The 16,273-nt window shown below is 46.7% G+C and overlaps 1 protein-coding gene across 23 annotated transcripts in view; it reads left to right on the top strand.

Annotated features, from left to right (window-relative positions):
- The window catches only part of PCNX1 (pecanex 1), a 100,927-nt gene extending 86,343 nt beyond the window's left edge, over positions 1 to 14,584 (top strand). For 16 of the 23 annotated variants that reach the window (XM_054200726.1, XM_054200717.1, XM_054200722.1 and 13 more), the window contains one exon: positions 953 to 5,991. In XM_054200726.1, the coding sequence (XP_054056701.1) occupies positions 953 to 1,093 (141 nt within the window). In that variant the 3' untranslated portion in view covers positions 1,094 to 5,991. Of the gene's footprint in view, positions 1 to 952; positions 5,992 to 8,903; positions 11,034 to 11,626; positions 11,774 to 12,154 lie in introns of those variants that run through there. The other 7 variants (XR_008466320.1, XR_008466321.1, XR_008466319.1 and 4 more) reach the window with 7 other exon arrangements.
- The last annotated feature ends 1,689 nt before the right edge of the window (positions 14,585 to 16,273 follow it).

Raw genomic sequence — 16,273 nt, forward strand, 5'->3', positions numbered from 1 at the left:
TAAGGGAGTCTCTTGGATTTGATCTTGGAAGATGTAGGTTACTTGTGGTTTGCTGTCCTTTTTTCCCCACCTGTATCTTTAGAACTCTTGAAAACTGTGCTATCCTGAACTTTGTAAATTAATTTTATTTGACGTACCTTACCTTGTCTTGAATTTAGAGTTCTTTTCCCACAGCTGGCAAATCTGAGATAATTCTATTTCTATGGAGCTGGCAATACTTAAAACCATGTTACTGGAGCATTCTTGTCGTTCCTTTGGGGCACCCAGAAGTTAAGGGTGTATTTCTGTGGAGGCAGCTGAGCAGACATATACAAGGTCATACAAGGGCCTGTATGGAAAAGGGACCTTCTGATAGTCAATATCAGGCAGGATCCTTGGAAGCAGAAGATCGAAGGACCTGAATTCTATAGATCTAAGGGAGCATGGGGTAGTAGGTTGTGGCACTGTTTCTGAAACCCTTCCTCTTTGTACTATTTTTTCATTTTAAGTTATCTTTGAATAATGTAATTTAAAAAATCAACCTTAAATTCACAGTGAGTAGGGAATAAAATTAGGGATTTGACTTAGAGGAGACAGTAGTTTACACCTAACTCCTGATGAACTACAGTTCTGTGTTACATGCTGCACAACCCTGAAGTGTTTTAAGACTCACAGCCAGAGCATCACAATATCCCAAATCTGTATGTGTACACTTTTTCCAGTTGTTACTCACTGTACATGAACTATTTGGTTCTGCTTTGGGTCAAGTTGTCTATTCCTGATGAAATTTAAATCAAAGGCTGGCTGTTCTCAGGTAAGCTGCAGATCTCCAGAAAGACTTCACTGAAGTCTAGCGCTTATATTATTGCTCCTTTTTCCCTGTAAGGGTCTTGAATTATCAGCCACAACTTTGATATCGCAGCTCTTCCTGTGGAACTTATGTTTCATTGTACTTTTTTTTTCCCCCCTCTAGGTGATTCACCGCTGGGTGCCTTGCAGCAGAGATCCAAGTAGTCGGTCCCATATAGATAAAACCATCTTGCTGGTTCAAATCGAAGATAAATATGTTGCTGTTGTTGAAACTGGAGTCCTTGAACTTGGGGCTGAAGTGTAAATCTGTTTGAGACTGAAACTTCCCCTTCTCCAATGGTTCAGAAGAGAGAAGGGTCCAGAAGAAGCAGCTCCTGGGACATGAAACTTCGGTCCAGTTGTAGGAAAGGACTTGAAACACAGATTTGTCTAAGTCCCTTTCCCCAAATAAACAAGTGTAAGAAATTTTTTAAGTTGTTAGCTGCTGAAGAAACATTTGCATGAAGGATAGATTTGTTGAGACATATCTTTTTGTTTATAAATTTTGTTTATGCATTGCGTAATGCTTTAAATCAACAAACTTTTCAGTTCTAAGATCAGAGCACCTCATATTTTTCTAATTGTTTTGCCAAAAATTGCCATGTCTTGTCACAGAATGCGTGGAATTCATCCACCTTATTTTAAAACAAAAAAATTGACTACAAACCTTCAGTTTGGTGAAACAGTGTAAGGGTTTCAGGTGTGGCAAGAAGAGACTGAACAGATGTATAGATTCTTATTCCTTATGAGCTAAACATTAATGAGAACTGCACTAATTTTTTACAGCAATGCACTAAAAACAACCCTGAGATTGCTGAGAACATTTATTTATATATATAAATATAAGTATATAAAATACCATTATTTAAATTGCCTTTGGGATTAATCCCCTCCCTCTCCATATACATGTTGATGGTAAGGGCTGTGCCATGGGTTTGGTTCTATGTTCTGTATTTCATACAAGTGCATTTGCTGCATCCTCTTCACAATAAATGGTAAAATGACAAATATATAGAAAAGCACCTGAGTATCCCTGTACTACATCAGACTCTATTGTGGTGGCAGCGGTACCTCAAATCTGTACAACACATCTAGCTTTAAAGTGGACCCCAATGTGCTACCTTTCATCTGTCCTCCCTTCGCTAGCCATGGCTACTTTGCTTCCTTACGCCCAGAGCTGGTTTTGCTGTTTCATTGGCTCTTCTCTGGCAGAGACAGTTGTTTGAGTTTTGCAGGGGGAGGTGCAGGTCTGTGATTACTTCATGGATGCTTGAAGGTTTTTGAGTCCATCCAACTTAAAATAAAAACGGCAACAACAAACTCCCCCCCCAAAACAAACCAACAAAAACTTGACTTCAGCTTTTAAAGAGCTTTTATAGAAGGCACAGCCCTGAACTTGTATCACTTTTACCACCTTGCCTTTTCTTTCCCTTTAGTCTTCATTCTTTTCTATGACTTGAATTTTATTTTCTGTGATTATATATTCTATGTAAGTGTAATTTGAGTATTTATAACTGTGAAGTTGAATTATTCATGTGTTACATATCCTAGGTTTTATTGTATTTTTTTTAAAAGTGTGTATTCAGGGAAACAAGTAACTCAGAACTATCATGGGAGTGTGAGAGGGAAACTGGTTTGTTCTTGACTTGCGGTTCCTATGACTCACTTCTCTTAATCTGTAAGAAAAAATGTACCTGTTGTGATTGTTTCCTGTTTCTGACCTGTAATTATGTAGGACTCTGTGGGGAAACTGCACACAGTCCTAGCTTTTGGGAGCAGCCATCTTCTTCCCAGTCACCTCTGCTTCTTTATACGTAACATAACCGGAAGAGACTTCTGACACACCACAGAGGTTATTGTAATTATTTCTCTGACATCAGAGAAACCATGTCCATTTTGTACCTAATGTAAGAGTAAAACTATATGGGATGAGAAAAAACAAAGGAAGAAACAGCCACCTAAGAAGTATTGGTATTCCAACTCAAGTCACTGTATGCCATCTAGCCGTGAAAGGGTAAGTCTCTGTGCCTGGTAGCTAGTCAATTATTGATACTGTTCCCAGTTAATTATACTGGGACCTTGCTTACATCGTATACTATGCAAACTTGTACTTGAAGTACTGTGCATCTTACAGTTGCATATTACTATTCGGTTTATGCATACACAGACCCATTTAATCTTGGTATAAATGCACAGTTCTGGATACTGCCGCCATGGAAATAATTTTGCTGTTCCACGTAGTTTATCGTATGTACACATCATAGGGTAGCTGAATTCATCTCCTGCATATCTGAAAACGTAGTACAGTAGGTGAACCTTCTTCAGCAGTCTGGTAACATTGCTGTCAGGAATGAAGAAAATGTTGTAAGTTTTGAATCAAAGGTGTTTTAGTTAAGGGTTTATTCTGCGTCCTTCCCTCCAGGTAATTACAGGGCTTCCTGTATCACTAGGAATATTGCTTCATTTTAGAAAGAGGAATTTGTTTGAAAATAGGCCCCCACTTGATATTAGTTACACGAGGTTTTTTTTTACTGTACTGACAAGTGACTGAAAAAACAAAAGACATAGTAGTTGTTTTGTTGTTGGGTTGTTTGGTTTTTTTTTAATCTAAAACTTGACTGAACAAGTTTCAGTATGTTAACCCTGGCTCTGAACAATCTCTTTCACTCTCTTCAGGGTGAGATAATGACAATGTCTATTGCTGGTAATAAATAAGATAGGAATTAATGGTTTGTTAATATAAAAATTCTAGAGAACATGCAACTGCCTGGAATTACATCAGCAAAAAGCAGATGGGGTAAAAGAAAGGCTTTTTTTCTTAAGGGGCAAAGAGAATTGATGGATCTTTATTTTTTTTAATCTTAAGGCTTTTGGTATGTTACCTTCAGGAGATGGACTTAATTCTGACCAGTTAACAGGTTAATACCTTCCTTCAGATATTCAGCAGACACCTGTTGTGGAGCCATTTACACACAGTGCTTGTACCTATTCCAGATCTGCTCAGCAGAAGCCACCTAGTTGAAATTTCACTCTTCCGTAAGGCTTTGGAAAATTAACTTGTTTTTGAAGTTTACCTGCATTCGTAACTCTTAAGAGTCATGTATGATTTTATGTTGGTTTGTGCAAAGTTTGTGTTGGTTTCCACTGTGTGAGTGACAAAACCATGTTTATTTTTCTAACTCCCCACAGGATAGATCTGTCCATGGAAACCTGAGTTCCAGATGGAGATAATCTCATCTTTTGTTTTCTTTACTTTGGCCTTTGTCTTGATGTGTAGTATTTTTCTGCTGTTGTGCGTATTTAAAAGAGGAGTATTTTCAAAGTAGTCCTGTCAGTCCAGATTGAGCTCAGCACAGAGCAGATTTTTTTTTTTTCCAGATCTTTCTAAGCTTTCATGAAAACCTGTTATAGATGAGTGCTTTAACTCTGTCCACTGGCATTGTGTGATATTCTCTGGCCATAATGACATTCCAGTTGAGTCCCTTTTAGCTTCCACGTAGATCCCAATCTATTTTGTTTTTCTCAGATTTCTTTAAAGGTGGTATCTATATGTACATATGTAAGGACTTACTGCTCCCTAAAACAAATACACAATTACAGAAATGTGCTTGAAAACCCCACTAAGCAGATTATGTTCATTGGTAAAAATGGCTGCTACTTAATTTTTTAAACCTCTTCCCATTTCACCTCCCTGTGATATCCTTTAAAATGTTCTGATTAAAACAAACAAAATCCTAAAATGTGTATGTGACAACACTGATGAGCCCTAGACTTCTGTGCCACTTGCAGCATATGATAACTTGTGATGAATTTGGGAAGTCTCTCTCGTGATTTGGCTTTTGTGAAATGATTTCGGAGTTGGGGGGAGAGCAAGAGGTAAGATGATGCTGATGATTATTTTTTAAGGTAATTCCATGTAGTTTGACTGGTCCTACAGCCATTTTGCCTGTGACACTTGTCATGTTTCAGAGCGGTGATCTCGATTTTTCCGGTTGGCTGTGTTAGTTCATCACCAGGCATTCCTTACCTCCATGTTCACAACCCCTTTGGGAACTGAAGAACTCTTACGAGAAGCACAGATGACTGGTGAGGTGAAAGATGAAGACCTGTGACACAGGTCCGTGCCCTTGGCTGTTTGGCAAGTGGCCATAAAGCTTTGTCTGGACTTGGGCGAGGGGGGAGAAGAGATGCCTTACAGTTGGGTTCAACTTCAGATTGTTTCTCTGATAATGCGCACACCACCATAGGACCTAGGAGTGTAAACACAAAGGCACTGCTTTAAAGATCATTCTCAATCGCAGAAATCTCCATTCACAAAACAGAGCAGAGTAGATTGCATTTCTTACCATGAACAATATTATTCAAATATTATTCAACTTATATTGGATTTGGGGTTATACCACCACAGGTTTTATGTACTTAATTTTATTAAGGAATTTTTATACCTATTATATAGGCATCTATTCTTTTCTTGTCTGGCTTGCTATTTGATAATCTAATGCAGTACATTCAGTGGCGCTGGACTCTTTCAGAAATTATACTGGTAATTACTGGTGCCTTAGTAAAAAAGTGGGTACATAACACCTTGGTGGAAAGTAAAGCATGTGGCTTGTTTCACCCCAGCATGATACGCATATTTCCAAAAAGGTGATTAAGATGGCTGCTCCAAAAGATTTTGGGAGTATACATATGTCACTCGGTCACAAACATCTGAATATGAGCAATTTTTATGACTTCTGGTATGTACAGTTTGAATAGATAATCCCCGTACACCTAGTCCACAACTCTGAAAGAGGTCGATCAAATAGCTGGATATGTTAACTTGTTACACAGACGCCCCCAAAAGGCTGGACGATAATCTGCTGGTTAGGAAATGGAGGGAGAGGGGAGCAGGGCGTAAATGGGAGGACGCCTTTGGATTTTAATGGACAATGAAAATACGTATTGCCTCTACCAGCAAACGGATACCTTGCCAGGGATAGGGATATGTGTACCTGCGTGTCTGTGAGTGTGTATGTGTCTGCGTGTGTTACTGGAAACAGCCTGTAAATAATGTAGCTGTTTAAAATGGAAAAGGCAGAGAGTTTTTTGCAACGTGTTGCAGCAAAAAGGACAGTATTGACAGTGGAGAAACACTGAGAAATAAAAAAAACCTTTTTTTCACTTGTTGTCACTTATTGCACTGTTACCTTCTCTTAAGCTATCATTCTCGCAAATTCCCTGTAATGACTATTTTAAGTTTACTCAGATCACCCTTTAATGAAGGATTCTCTTATTTTAAAATTATTTCTCTTATGTAGCTCTAGCAGTAGGAAGGAGAACCTCAGCTATTTATTTTACTGCCAGCATTGTACCTGTTTTCATGCTTTTACCTAAATACGAGTTCCCTGTGCCCTCTCTTCCACAGTTAAAATGTTTTTCTCTTGTCTTTGAAGCATTTTCTGTATCATAAATTTCTCTCTCAATCTTTTTTTTTTTTTAAAGCCCACAACACTATCGTACTGTCTTTATGCTCAGTAATTTTCCTTTGTACTTCCCAGGGGAATATTTTACCTAGTGTGGTTTAATCAGTGATTTCTAACTTTCTGCTGTCCTTGATCTGATAGCCAAGTGCAGCATTGTGTAAAGTCCTGATGAACACTACACTTGCATGAAGCACTTGTCGATGCAGCGGCACTAATTTAAAAATACTCAGCTGCCATCTGTGTGCTGTCTCAAATTCCTTCACGCTAGTACAGAGAATTACAGCATCATCTTGTCCCTCTGACTTAAAAGTGAGTGTTTCAAATGCAGAAATGATGGTGGTTTATTCACTGGACACCTCTGGGTGTTTCAAACTGAAGATTGGATGTTTCCTGTTTGGTTTTTTGGGTTTTTTTTGTTTTGTTTTTTTTTTAAATCAAAACATCTCCTGGATGGAACTCGTTTCTGTTTGCCTGCAGTGGACAAGGTGACCTGACCAACAGCTTCTTCAGGCCTTTATGAATGAAAGAGGAGAGTACAAATATAACAAGTGTTCTTAAGAAAAAATAAGTCCTTTTTAATAAAAGCTGTTGAGTCTCACTGAAAAGATCAAAGGGTCAGTAACTGACGTGCAGCTGAGGCTCCAGCTGTACCTTTAACAGTGACTATGAAAAAAGGACATGAACAGCACTTCCAGTGTGATTTAAGGGTGGTAAAGGAGAAAACGGATTTAAGCTGTAGCCCACTGTTTCTTGCTGTCAGTGGCAGCCTAAGGACTGCCACAGATAAGAACTGGGGGGCTGGAGTCCCAGTTCGTGCTTGGGGTCTATTTGCTCTTTTAGTTTTGCCAGAGAGGAATCCAATTCACGTCCCCCAAGACTGTGAATCCGTGGGAGCCGATGTCTGGGAACAGGATGTTTGCTTCAAAAACAAACACCTGGTTTGGGCAAGGGTTATGCTTGTCACAGGGCTTCCTTGTAATGCCAAAGGTGATCCTGTGCTGTGGTTTTAGTCAGCCTTCCTCTGAAAAATAATTCTTGTGTAGAAAGATGATAATTGGGTTTCAGCAGAACATTGCCACCCTTGTGTTTGAGCATCTCTTAAGAGAGTTTTCCCCTTTTGGTTGGATCGGCTTAGATGGATTTTGCTCTGACTAGTTGGAAAGTGGTTTGTTTTGAGTTTGTGGCTTCTTGTTGTTTGTTTTGTTTTTTTTTTTTCTAGATACTGGTGCAGAACACCTTGTCATATCAGAGTGCTAACAGCATGCAGTGCTGATGATGCAGGGTACCGAAATGCTTTTGGTGGAAACTCAAATTGCTTAAAAAATGAGCTGTCATTGTTAAACTGCATGTGCAAGAGGTCTCTTTTAAGTTTTTCCTGGTGGTTCAGCCTTCTGGGCTTTGCTATGCAAACAGAAAGAGCACCAAGTTGTGCTGTGACTGTAAACAAGGGAAAGCTTTGGATGGACGGATATTGTGGCGAAGTATTTTGATTCCTTTTCAGCTCCCTTTTCTGCCTTTACACTTACTAACTGAAAAGTCAGGTCATTTTGGGGCCTTATGTGGTCGGCCAAAAAAGCGTTCAGAGATTAGCAGTGTCAGACACAAGCCTGAGGAGAGTAGAGTTGCGGAGCAGCGGCTCTCGGTTAGTGCCGGCTTTTTGGTTTGTTACCCTCAGTAATGCCCCGCGCGGGGGGATCGTCAGCCTCCAAGGAGGGAAAAAAAAAAAAAAAATCAAAAATCAATCTTTGAGTCCTGGAACGTTCAAAATATTCACCCTCGAAAGGGGTTCCGGCCTCGGGGGGGGAGGGGGGGGGGGGGGGGGGGGCGGCGGGTAGGTGGCTGGAAGGGCCCCTTCCTGCACTCTCTCATCTCAGCGGTGGCTTTTCCGACACGGCTGAAGGCGACGAGCGGGGGCGGCGCGGCTGCTGCCGGCAGGTGGCGACAGAGCCCCGCCGCTGCCCGGCCCCGCCGCCGCCTGTCGGGGGCGGGGGGGGGGGGGGCTCGGGCTCCGCTCCGGGCCCGGGCCCCCCCTTCCGCGCTTTCCAGCGGGGGCGGAGGGAGGGGGCTCTGCAGGGCGCCGGGGGGCAGCGGACGAGCAGGGGGCTCGGGGCAGCCTCCTTGATGGTGGCCGCCGGCCCCGTCGCTTGCAGAGCGCTGCCGGAGGGGACAGGACGGAACACAATGGCGGTGATTGCGGAGAGCTAGTTTGTAAATCCCCACCTGGCTTTCTGCTTGCTCATGTGTTCTAGCCATTCTCTGGGCTTGGGTTTTGCTTTCTTTTTTTTTTATTTTTTTTTTTTTTCCCCCCCCTCAGTAGTGCCACTTTAATCTCCACCCCCCACCAAAGCATCCAGATGTTTGCGCTAAGCAGCAAAGCTGATGGCGGTGTTCACACGCAATGGGTTGGCGCTGAGCTGCCCCCCCCCTTAGTCCTGCATGGGGAGGAGAGGGTGCCGCAGGCCTGCCCTGCGGGGCTGGGGTGGCTCCGGCCAGAGCACCCGTGGCAGAAAGCCCCTACGAGTTCATGCCCTTGTGCTGGGGCTGCCGCCTCATCCTTGTGGTGTCAGAGAACTGCGTTAAAAAATATAAGCCTTTCCTCCCTACCTCCAGGTGGGAATCCAGCCCCCAGCCCAGCAGCCCTGCGGTGGGAACACGCCAAGGGGCATGGCAGGAAGGAGCAGAAGGCAGAGCAACGCTCCCTCCAGCGAGTGCAGAGGCTCAACGCTCCTTTTAGGCATCCCACAGCCTGAAATAAGGTACCTGGGCCACCGCATATTAATATCGATGAGCCTCCCACACCTGTCGATGAAGACTGCTGAGAAATTCTTCACGTGGCGTGTGAGTGGCGTAGCTGATATCCCCAGGGCAGGCCGGGGGGGCTGGCTCCGGAGCCGTGCTGGTCAGGCACATCTGGAGTGACGGCAGCGTGGGCCCGACTGCTGCTGCGGCCCGAGCCCGGGGTGGGTTTCTAGGAGCCCTTCACCCCCATCGGCTCTGCTGCCACCGGCTTCGCTCAGGCCTGTCTCCTTCCCTCTGTGGAGCCAAGGCAGGGGTGAATGAGTTTGATTGCTTGATTTGGGTGATTTTGGCACTGTGTTATAATGTTTCTTTGACTGTCAGTGATCCCTTTGCCAGGGAACAAAGTAGAAGAAAGGAGCAAACAGCAAGAAAAAGGAAGACAAATATATTGGGGAAAGGGCCTGTGAGGAAAGAGAAAGACTGCCTTCATCTTTCTGGAAGCTGCAAGGGACAAAGTGGGCAGCTTCAATATTATTTCTCAGCTTCTTTCCAGTAATTCCCCTGGGTTTAAGTAAACCAGAGGTGAATTCCTCAGAAGTGTGAATTAATATGAATACAATTCTGATTTAGCAAATGCCACTCTTGAGAACTACTAAAAAGGTTATAATAGGCCACTTTCTTCACTGCAATGTTTTGTACGTATTACGGCGCATTATCATTCTCAGGCAAAGTTGCAAATGAAACCCTGGTCTGAGCGCACAGTGTCCCTCCTCCTCGGCGGTGCTGGGAATGAAATGGCTGCTGTTTCCACATGCAGTTTTTGGAAATGCACTGTCACTCCTGCAACCCAAACACATAGCTGTGCTGTAGTTGCTTGAAATGTAGGCAGACAAGGATCTGAGTGGCCTCTGCCACTTGTTCGGACGCTGCATCCCTTCCACTGGCATGGCAGGTCTCGCAGGATGTCTTGGCGAGGTGCACCGTGGACCTGCTCGGAGTTCAGTAATTCGTTTTCACCCCTACTGGGGAAAGAAATCCTTGGGACCCGTGCCCTTGTGAATCTCTCCAGCAAGCCTGCCCGCTCCATCCGATGCGGATGCCAGAAAATGCAGGCAGGAGATTGTCGCCGGTAAGTCAACGCTGTCTTTTTAGGAAACAATTTCCTCCTTTATTGGTGGGGCGTGTTTTACACATCCCGGCGGTGGCTGCTGGGGACAGAGAGGCCGTAGCGACATTGCCCAGCAACAGGAACCATTCAAGCCCTTTTCCTCTTTCGCTGTGGGAACACGAGGGGTTTGGAGCACACCTGCTCCCCCTCCCCTGCACTGTCACCGCCGCAGTACAGTAACTTTTTCGCTCTTGTGTGCTTCATATTTACCAGCACTTTGAGCGATTGGCACTTAGTCTTCCTTGACAGCTGCTAAAAGGGGAAGCCAACGCCATTCGATACCACTCTCCTTTGCCAGCGCAATTGTGAGCACCGTCATTCAGATGGGTGGAGAGCAAAATCAGTGGCAGCTCGTCCCTCTGTGGGTACAAGACGACAGCTCTCTCTGGAAGAACAAGTGCTCTGGTACACTAGGAGCAATCACAAACTACAGCTTCCCCTCTTCTCATCATTCTTCTTGTTTGCTATTAAGGGAGTGGCTTGTTCCATCAATGTATATTTGTGTACGTCTACACAGACCAGGACTGCTTCCTCCCCTGGAGCTGAAAAGAAGGTAGCCCAGGGGGGTTGGCAATAACCGATTGCCTGGCCCCTCATGGGGTCTCTTGCCTGACCACAGCAGAGCCCAGCAGCTTGCATTTCTTGCCTTCTCAGGATCTTTGCTCTGAACAGCAAGGAAACCTTCTTGCTGCACCCTGGGTTTAATGCTCTTCACTCACCTCTGCATGAGGCTTGGAAGCCTCTGGGCTGTAGCTTCCTGCAGCCATCTTGTCTTTTGTCACTGAATCAGTCAAAATGATCCCTGAAAATGACTCCTGGCCGTGACCCGAATGGTATGTTTTATGGGTGCCTTTACCTGAGGTTTGTTTTTGGTTTTTGTTTTTTTGTTTTTTTTTAAATTGCATTTGAAAAATGTTTCTACTTCAAGGTAAGTTATTTTATTGCTGTCGAGGCAGTAACCAGGTAAGAGCCCTGACACGCTTTCCCTGGCCAGACAGGGATGCTCGCTGCCACCCCTGGAACCTGGATGTGCCCCGGGAGCCGCAGCCGCACTCCCCCCAGCTCCGTCAATGCACCCCATCGTCACCCACCACCTCCATGGCTAAAAGCACCAGCCCATCACTGCTGTGGGGCCGCTGAGGCAGAGAGAGTGTGACCCAAACCGCAGTAAAGGGCAGCAGCACCAGTGCATCCACCAGCAGCAGCTGCACTGAGCCTGCCCCCATCCCACCCCAGGGCTGCATATGCTGCGTCCAACTCCCCCGCTGACCCCTCTGCTTGTGCTGCCCACTACTGCATCCCACCAGCACGCCCGCCAGCCCCTTTTCCCCTTGCCAGCTCACAGGGAGCCACAGCTGAGGGTTGAGACACAAATTGCTTTTTCTACCTCTTTTTTTTTTTTTTTTACTTGTTTGGCATCATGCAGAGTGCATTAGGACCAAGGAAGTGAGCACCTGTAAGATGAGACGGCCCTGGCATCATATGGAAATGCTACTGCTTGGGATCTCCAAGTCAAGTGGACACCCTGCACATGGAGAGGTCTTCCATCTGCTGTGCAAACCCTCCAGCCTAGGTAAGGATTAGCTGCTGCCTGGGAGCTTGTGCCTGGATAATAAGCGTGCTGGATGGGTACCTGCGTGGGGTAGCATCACAGGATGGTCTGGGCTGGAAGGGGCCTTCAAAGAGCATCTAGTCCAACCCCCCTGCCCTGGGCAGGGACACCTCCCACTAGACCAGGCTGCTCAAAGCCCCATCCAGCCTGGCCTTGAACACTTCCAGGGATGGGGCATCCACAACCTCACTGGGCAACCTGTGCCAGTGTCTCACCACCCTCATTATAAAACAATGTTCCTTACATCCAATCTAAACCCACCCTCTTTCAGTTTAAAACAATTGCCCCCTGTCCTGTCACTACAGGTCCTGGTAAAATGTCTCTCTCCGTCTTTCTTATAAGCCCCCTTCACATTCTGAAAGGCGAGGCACCTGCTGCCTGTGAGAAGCTGGGATCTCCAGACAGCAGAAACAGCATTACCCGCTGTGAAGCTGAAGAACAACTGAGATCGATGTTAAAGGACCAAGCGGAACCAACCCAAGGGGTGATCAAGTGAAAGAAGATACGTTTTTGCCTGGGTCCCACCGGTGCCCCGACTTCGCTGTTGCAGCAAATGTTGGAGCCTTCGGAGCCCTGCGCGTGTGCCAGGGGATCCCGTGAGCACCCATCCCCTCCCCTCCCCTCCCTCCTCTCGCGCTGTAAAACCTTTCCTTCTGTACAGTAATGAATGGAAGTGACCTGTGTAATGAGTAATTGGCTGGGAGCTCGGTGCTGGCCGGGATTACAAGTTCATCTGTAGATGCCGTTATGCTGCACAGCGCTCTGACTATTTTTTGACACAATTGGTTTCCGTTGTGGAAACTGCAATCCCTGAAGGAGAATGGCAGCGGTGCTGGCGGAGCTGGGCTTCGTCTCAGGCATGAAATGCATCACATAAACAGAAATAAATGCCATAACGAGCCTGGGGGAAGCGGTGCTTTTCCCACTCCCGGGCCAAGCCCAAAAACGCGTGCCCACCCTTCCCCAGGGGCAAGGAGCTGTTGGCACTGGGGGGAGGGAGGGATGGAGGGGAGCACCCCCTCCTCTCTCTCACCCCCCAGCCACCGCCGTTCCCCTGGGGAGGGAGCAGAGCCCCCCCCACCCCCTGAGCTCCCCGACACCCCTTGCTGCTCCTGGTCCCCCCACCCCGGGCAGGGGCGAATGCCTGGGAGGCCTCGGAACAGGCACAGCTGGAAAACTGTCCAGGGGCATCCTCCAGCTGCCAGCTCAGGGTGCAGAGGCAGGCCATGGCTTATCGTGAAGCTATTCTCCGTTTTATTAAATATTTAGAAGCGACTGTACTAGAGATTAGTGGTGAATGATAGGGGGGGGGGGAAAAAAACAACCCGAAACCGCACAGATGACTTTTACAGTCAGGTTTGGTGTACCAGTACTCCTACGCCCGCGTTTCTCTCCCAACAGGAGCCAAATTGCACAGCTTTATGTAACCGGCTATATAAAGAGCGTCTTGAAGGAAGGTGAAAACAGCGTCCACCCCCACCCCCTCCTCGCTCCCAGCACCCCCTGCCCTCCCCCAGGCCTGCGGGCTGCTCGCAGCCCTGCTGCCCCCCAAAGGCACCCCCAGCCCCGCTGCTGTTACTTAGAGATGCCCAAGCACCATTCAAAGGTGCCCAAGTGCCAGCTATGTGCCCCTTGTGCACCCACAAGCCCGGGGTACGTCGGTCCCCGTCTGCATCCTGGGAAGCTGCTCCTAGCTCTGGCGTATCACCCCCCGGGGTGTTCTCATGGTCAGGGGTGGGGAGTGGAGGAAGAGGAGGGGGAGTTTGCAGCACCGTGCAAAGCATAAACTGGGCAGCGTGCTCAGGCTGAAAGCCTGCGCTTGCCCGGCCACAGAAGGCATTGGGGCAGGGTGAGCAATGGTTCAGCCTCGTGGCTGGCCTCTGGGACCTTCAGAGTAGTGCCGGGGCAGGCCCTGGTTTGCTAAAGGGATCCTGGGACACGTTATTCTATGTATATCTTACATTGAATATACATGATATTCTATCTATGTCTATGTATGGGTATATATATATTTATACACACACACAGAGGCGTCTGAAATGAAGGCTGCCGTACAGAGCCGTGTCCGGGGACGTCTGCAGCAAAGCAGGCATCACATGAAGGATTAAGCAAAACGTGTGTGGGTCGCGTGAGCTGGAATCTCAGAGAAAATTGTAGCTGTAGCTCAGCGTCCCTGCCTGAGCCCGGCTCGGGGATTTGTTATGGGGTGCTCGCATCTGTGACTGCAACTGTGTTTTCATTTTCCTCCTGCAAACGATTTACAAACAACGCCTAGGGCCAAGCATGGCTTTACCGGAGCGCGCTCTCATTCATAAACATGCAGATGCTCACCTTTCCTAACTCTTCTCTAAATGTTTTCCTCACTGGTTTTAAGTGACGCCTGGGAGGATGCAAAGGGTGGCAGTGAAGAGAACTATGCCTCTGTTGCGCAAGTAATTACAAAACAGTCATGTAAAATACATAATTGCTTGAGCGAGAACTGCTTAAAATATGAATCCTGACTCAGCTGGCAGCTGCCGTACCAGGGGCCGAGGATGCGGTGGGAGAAGGTGTCTGTGCAGAGGTTAGAGCTGAGCAGCGAGGCACGGTGGCCTGGACTGCAGTCAAAACTCTGCTGCTACGGTGACTTTTGGATCATTTTAATTCTTTCCACATCCCTTTTCATAGCTTCTCATAGGTGAAAACAGTTTTATCCACCTCACGGGAGAGAAGTGTTGTGGGAAGCAATTTATATATATATATGTCATGCTATAAAGGTTTTTGTAATACTGATGTAGATGTGAGCTTTGGATTCTTCTCATTTTTGGGGGGAGGTAGGGTTTCTCAATCAGCTCCCTCAACAAAAAGCTAGAAGCCAGCTGAGAAAGCATCCCAGCTCCGCTGTGCTCAGGGCTGTCGGAAATCCAAACTCACAACCCTGAATGTGGCGGTTGTAGCACCTTCCCCCAGCAACAGCCGGAGCCACAGCTCTGCGGGGGTGGGGGGTGTTCTCTGCAGCCAATCCACTTCACACGGGTCAGGAGAAAAACCTTTGGAGTGATATAAACATGCGATGCACCAGTGTCAGGCCAGTTGCCTGCGACAGGGCTGGAGGCTAGAAAAAGGTTTCCTGGGAGAAATACCTGCCCAGGGGCAGGGGATCTGCTTAGGCTGGTTTCACCATGGGAATAATGGGTCTGAGGAACTCTTTGCTGTGGACCTCCTTCCCCCTGTCACTGCTGCTCATTCTTTACTGCACCTTCCCATAAGTTAGATTCAGTGCACGGATCTGGTCTCTTATGTTTGTACAGCTCCTTAGAAAATATGGCCTTGGAGCTCTTCGCATAACACAATTATTTTAGGGCATCGGCAGCTGTTCAGATTTCCTGGGCACAGTTATAATATCGTTGAGATCCTTTTTCTTCAAATCATAGAATTGTTAGGGTTGGAAGGGACCTTAAAGATCATCTAGTTCCAACCCCCCTGCCCTGGGCAGGGACACCTCCCACTAGATCAGGTTGCTCAAAGCCCCATCCAGCCTGGCCTTGAACACTTCCAAGGATGGGGCTTCCACCACCTCTCTGGGCAACCTGTGCCAGTGTCTCACCACCCTCATGGTGAAGAACTTCTTCCTAACGTCCAGTCTGAATCGACCCATCTCTAGTTTTAATCCATTCCCTCTTTTCCTACCATTACCTGACATTCTAAAAAGTCCCTTCACCAGCTTCCTTGTAGGCCCCCTTAAGATACTGGTAGGCCACTATAAGGTCTCCTCGGAGCCTTCTTTTTTCCAGACTGTACAAGCCCAGCTCTCTCAGTCTGTCCTCATAGCAGAGGTGCTCCATCCCTCTGATCATCCTCGTGGCCCTTCTCTGGACACGTTCCAGCACATCCATATCTTTCTTGTAGTAGGGGCTCCAGATCTGGATGCGGTACTCCAGGTGGGGTCTCACAGGAGTGGAGTAGAGGGGGAGAAACACCTCCCTCAACCTGCTGGCCACGCTTCTCCTGAGGCAGCCCAGGATACAATTTGCGAAAGTAATGGTAATACAGACCCTGCTGCTAATGCAGGCTAAAGCCGGTTTATTTCAATGTGCACGAGATTTCTTCCTGTGCAACACGGGAACCTTCCCTAAGTCAAACACGAAATGAGTCATCACTCCCTTATAAACCTGCCACGCACGATCCCCTCCGCCAGCATTAAATCAGTGCCATCTCCTCATTACGCCACTTGCAGAGAAATGGCTCTGGGTGTCTGTCTGTGTCTATCTCCCTCTCCCCCCTCCCTGCCCCTGGCTTTCCCCAGTAATTGCTGTTCTCCTCCATTCCCACAAGTACCGGGAGGTCTACAGGAAATCATATTGCTAATTAAGCTATGGAAGAAAGTACAAAAGCTCTAACTATAAACACTCTGTCTGTGTTAAAAAACAGTGACACGTATTGTCGTTGCTGGTTGGAAGCCAGCTCAGCCCAGGGGATAGA

The sequence above is a fragment of the Rissa tridactyla genome, chromosome 4 (assembly GCF_028500815.1).
Source record: "Rissa tridactyla isolate bRisTri1 chromosome 4, bRisTri1.patW.cur.20221130, whole genome shotgun sequence".
NCBI lineage: Eukaryota > Metazoa > Chordata > Aves > Charadriiformes > Laridae > Rissa > Rissa tridactyla.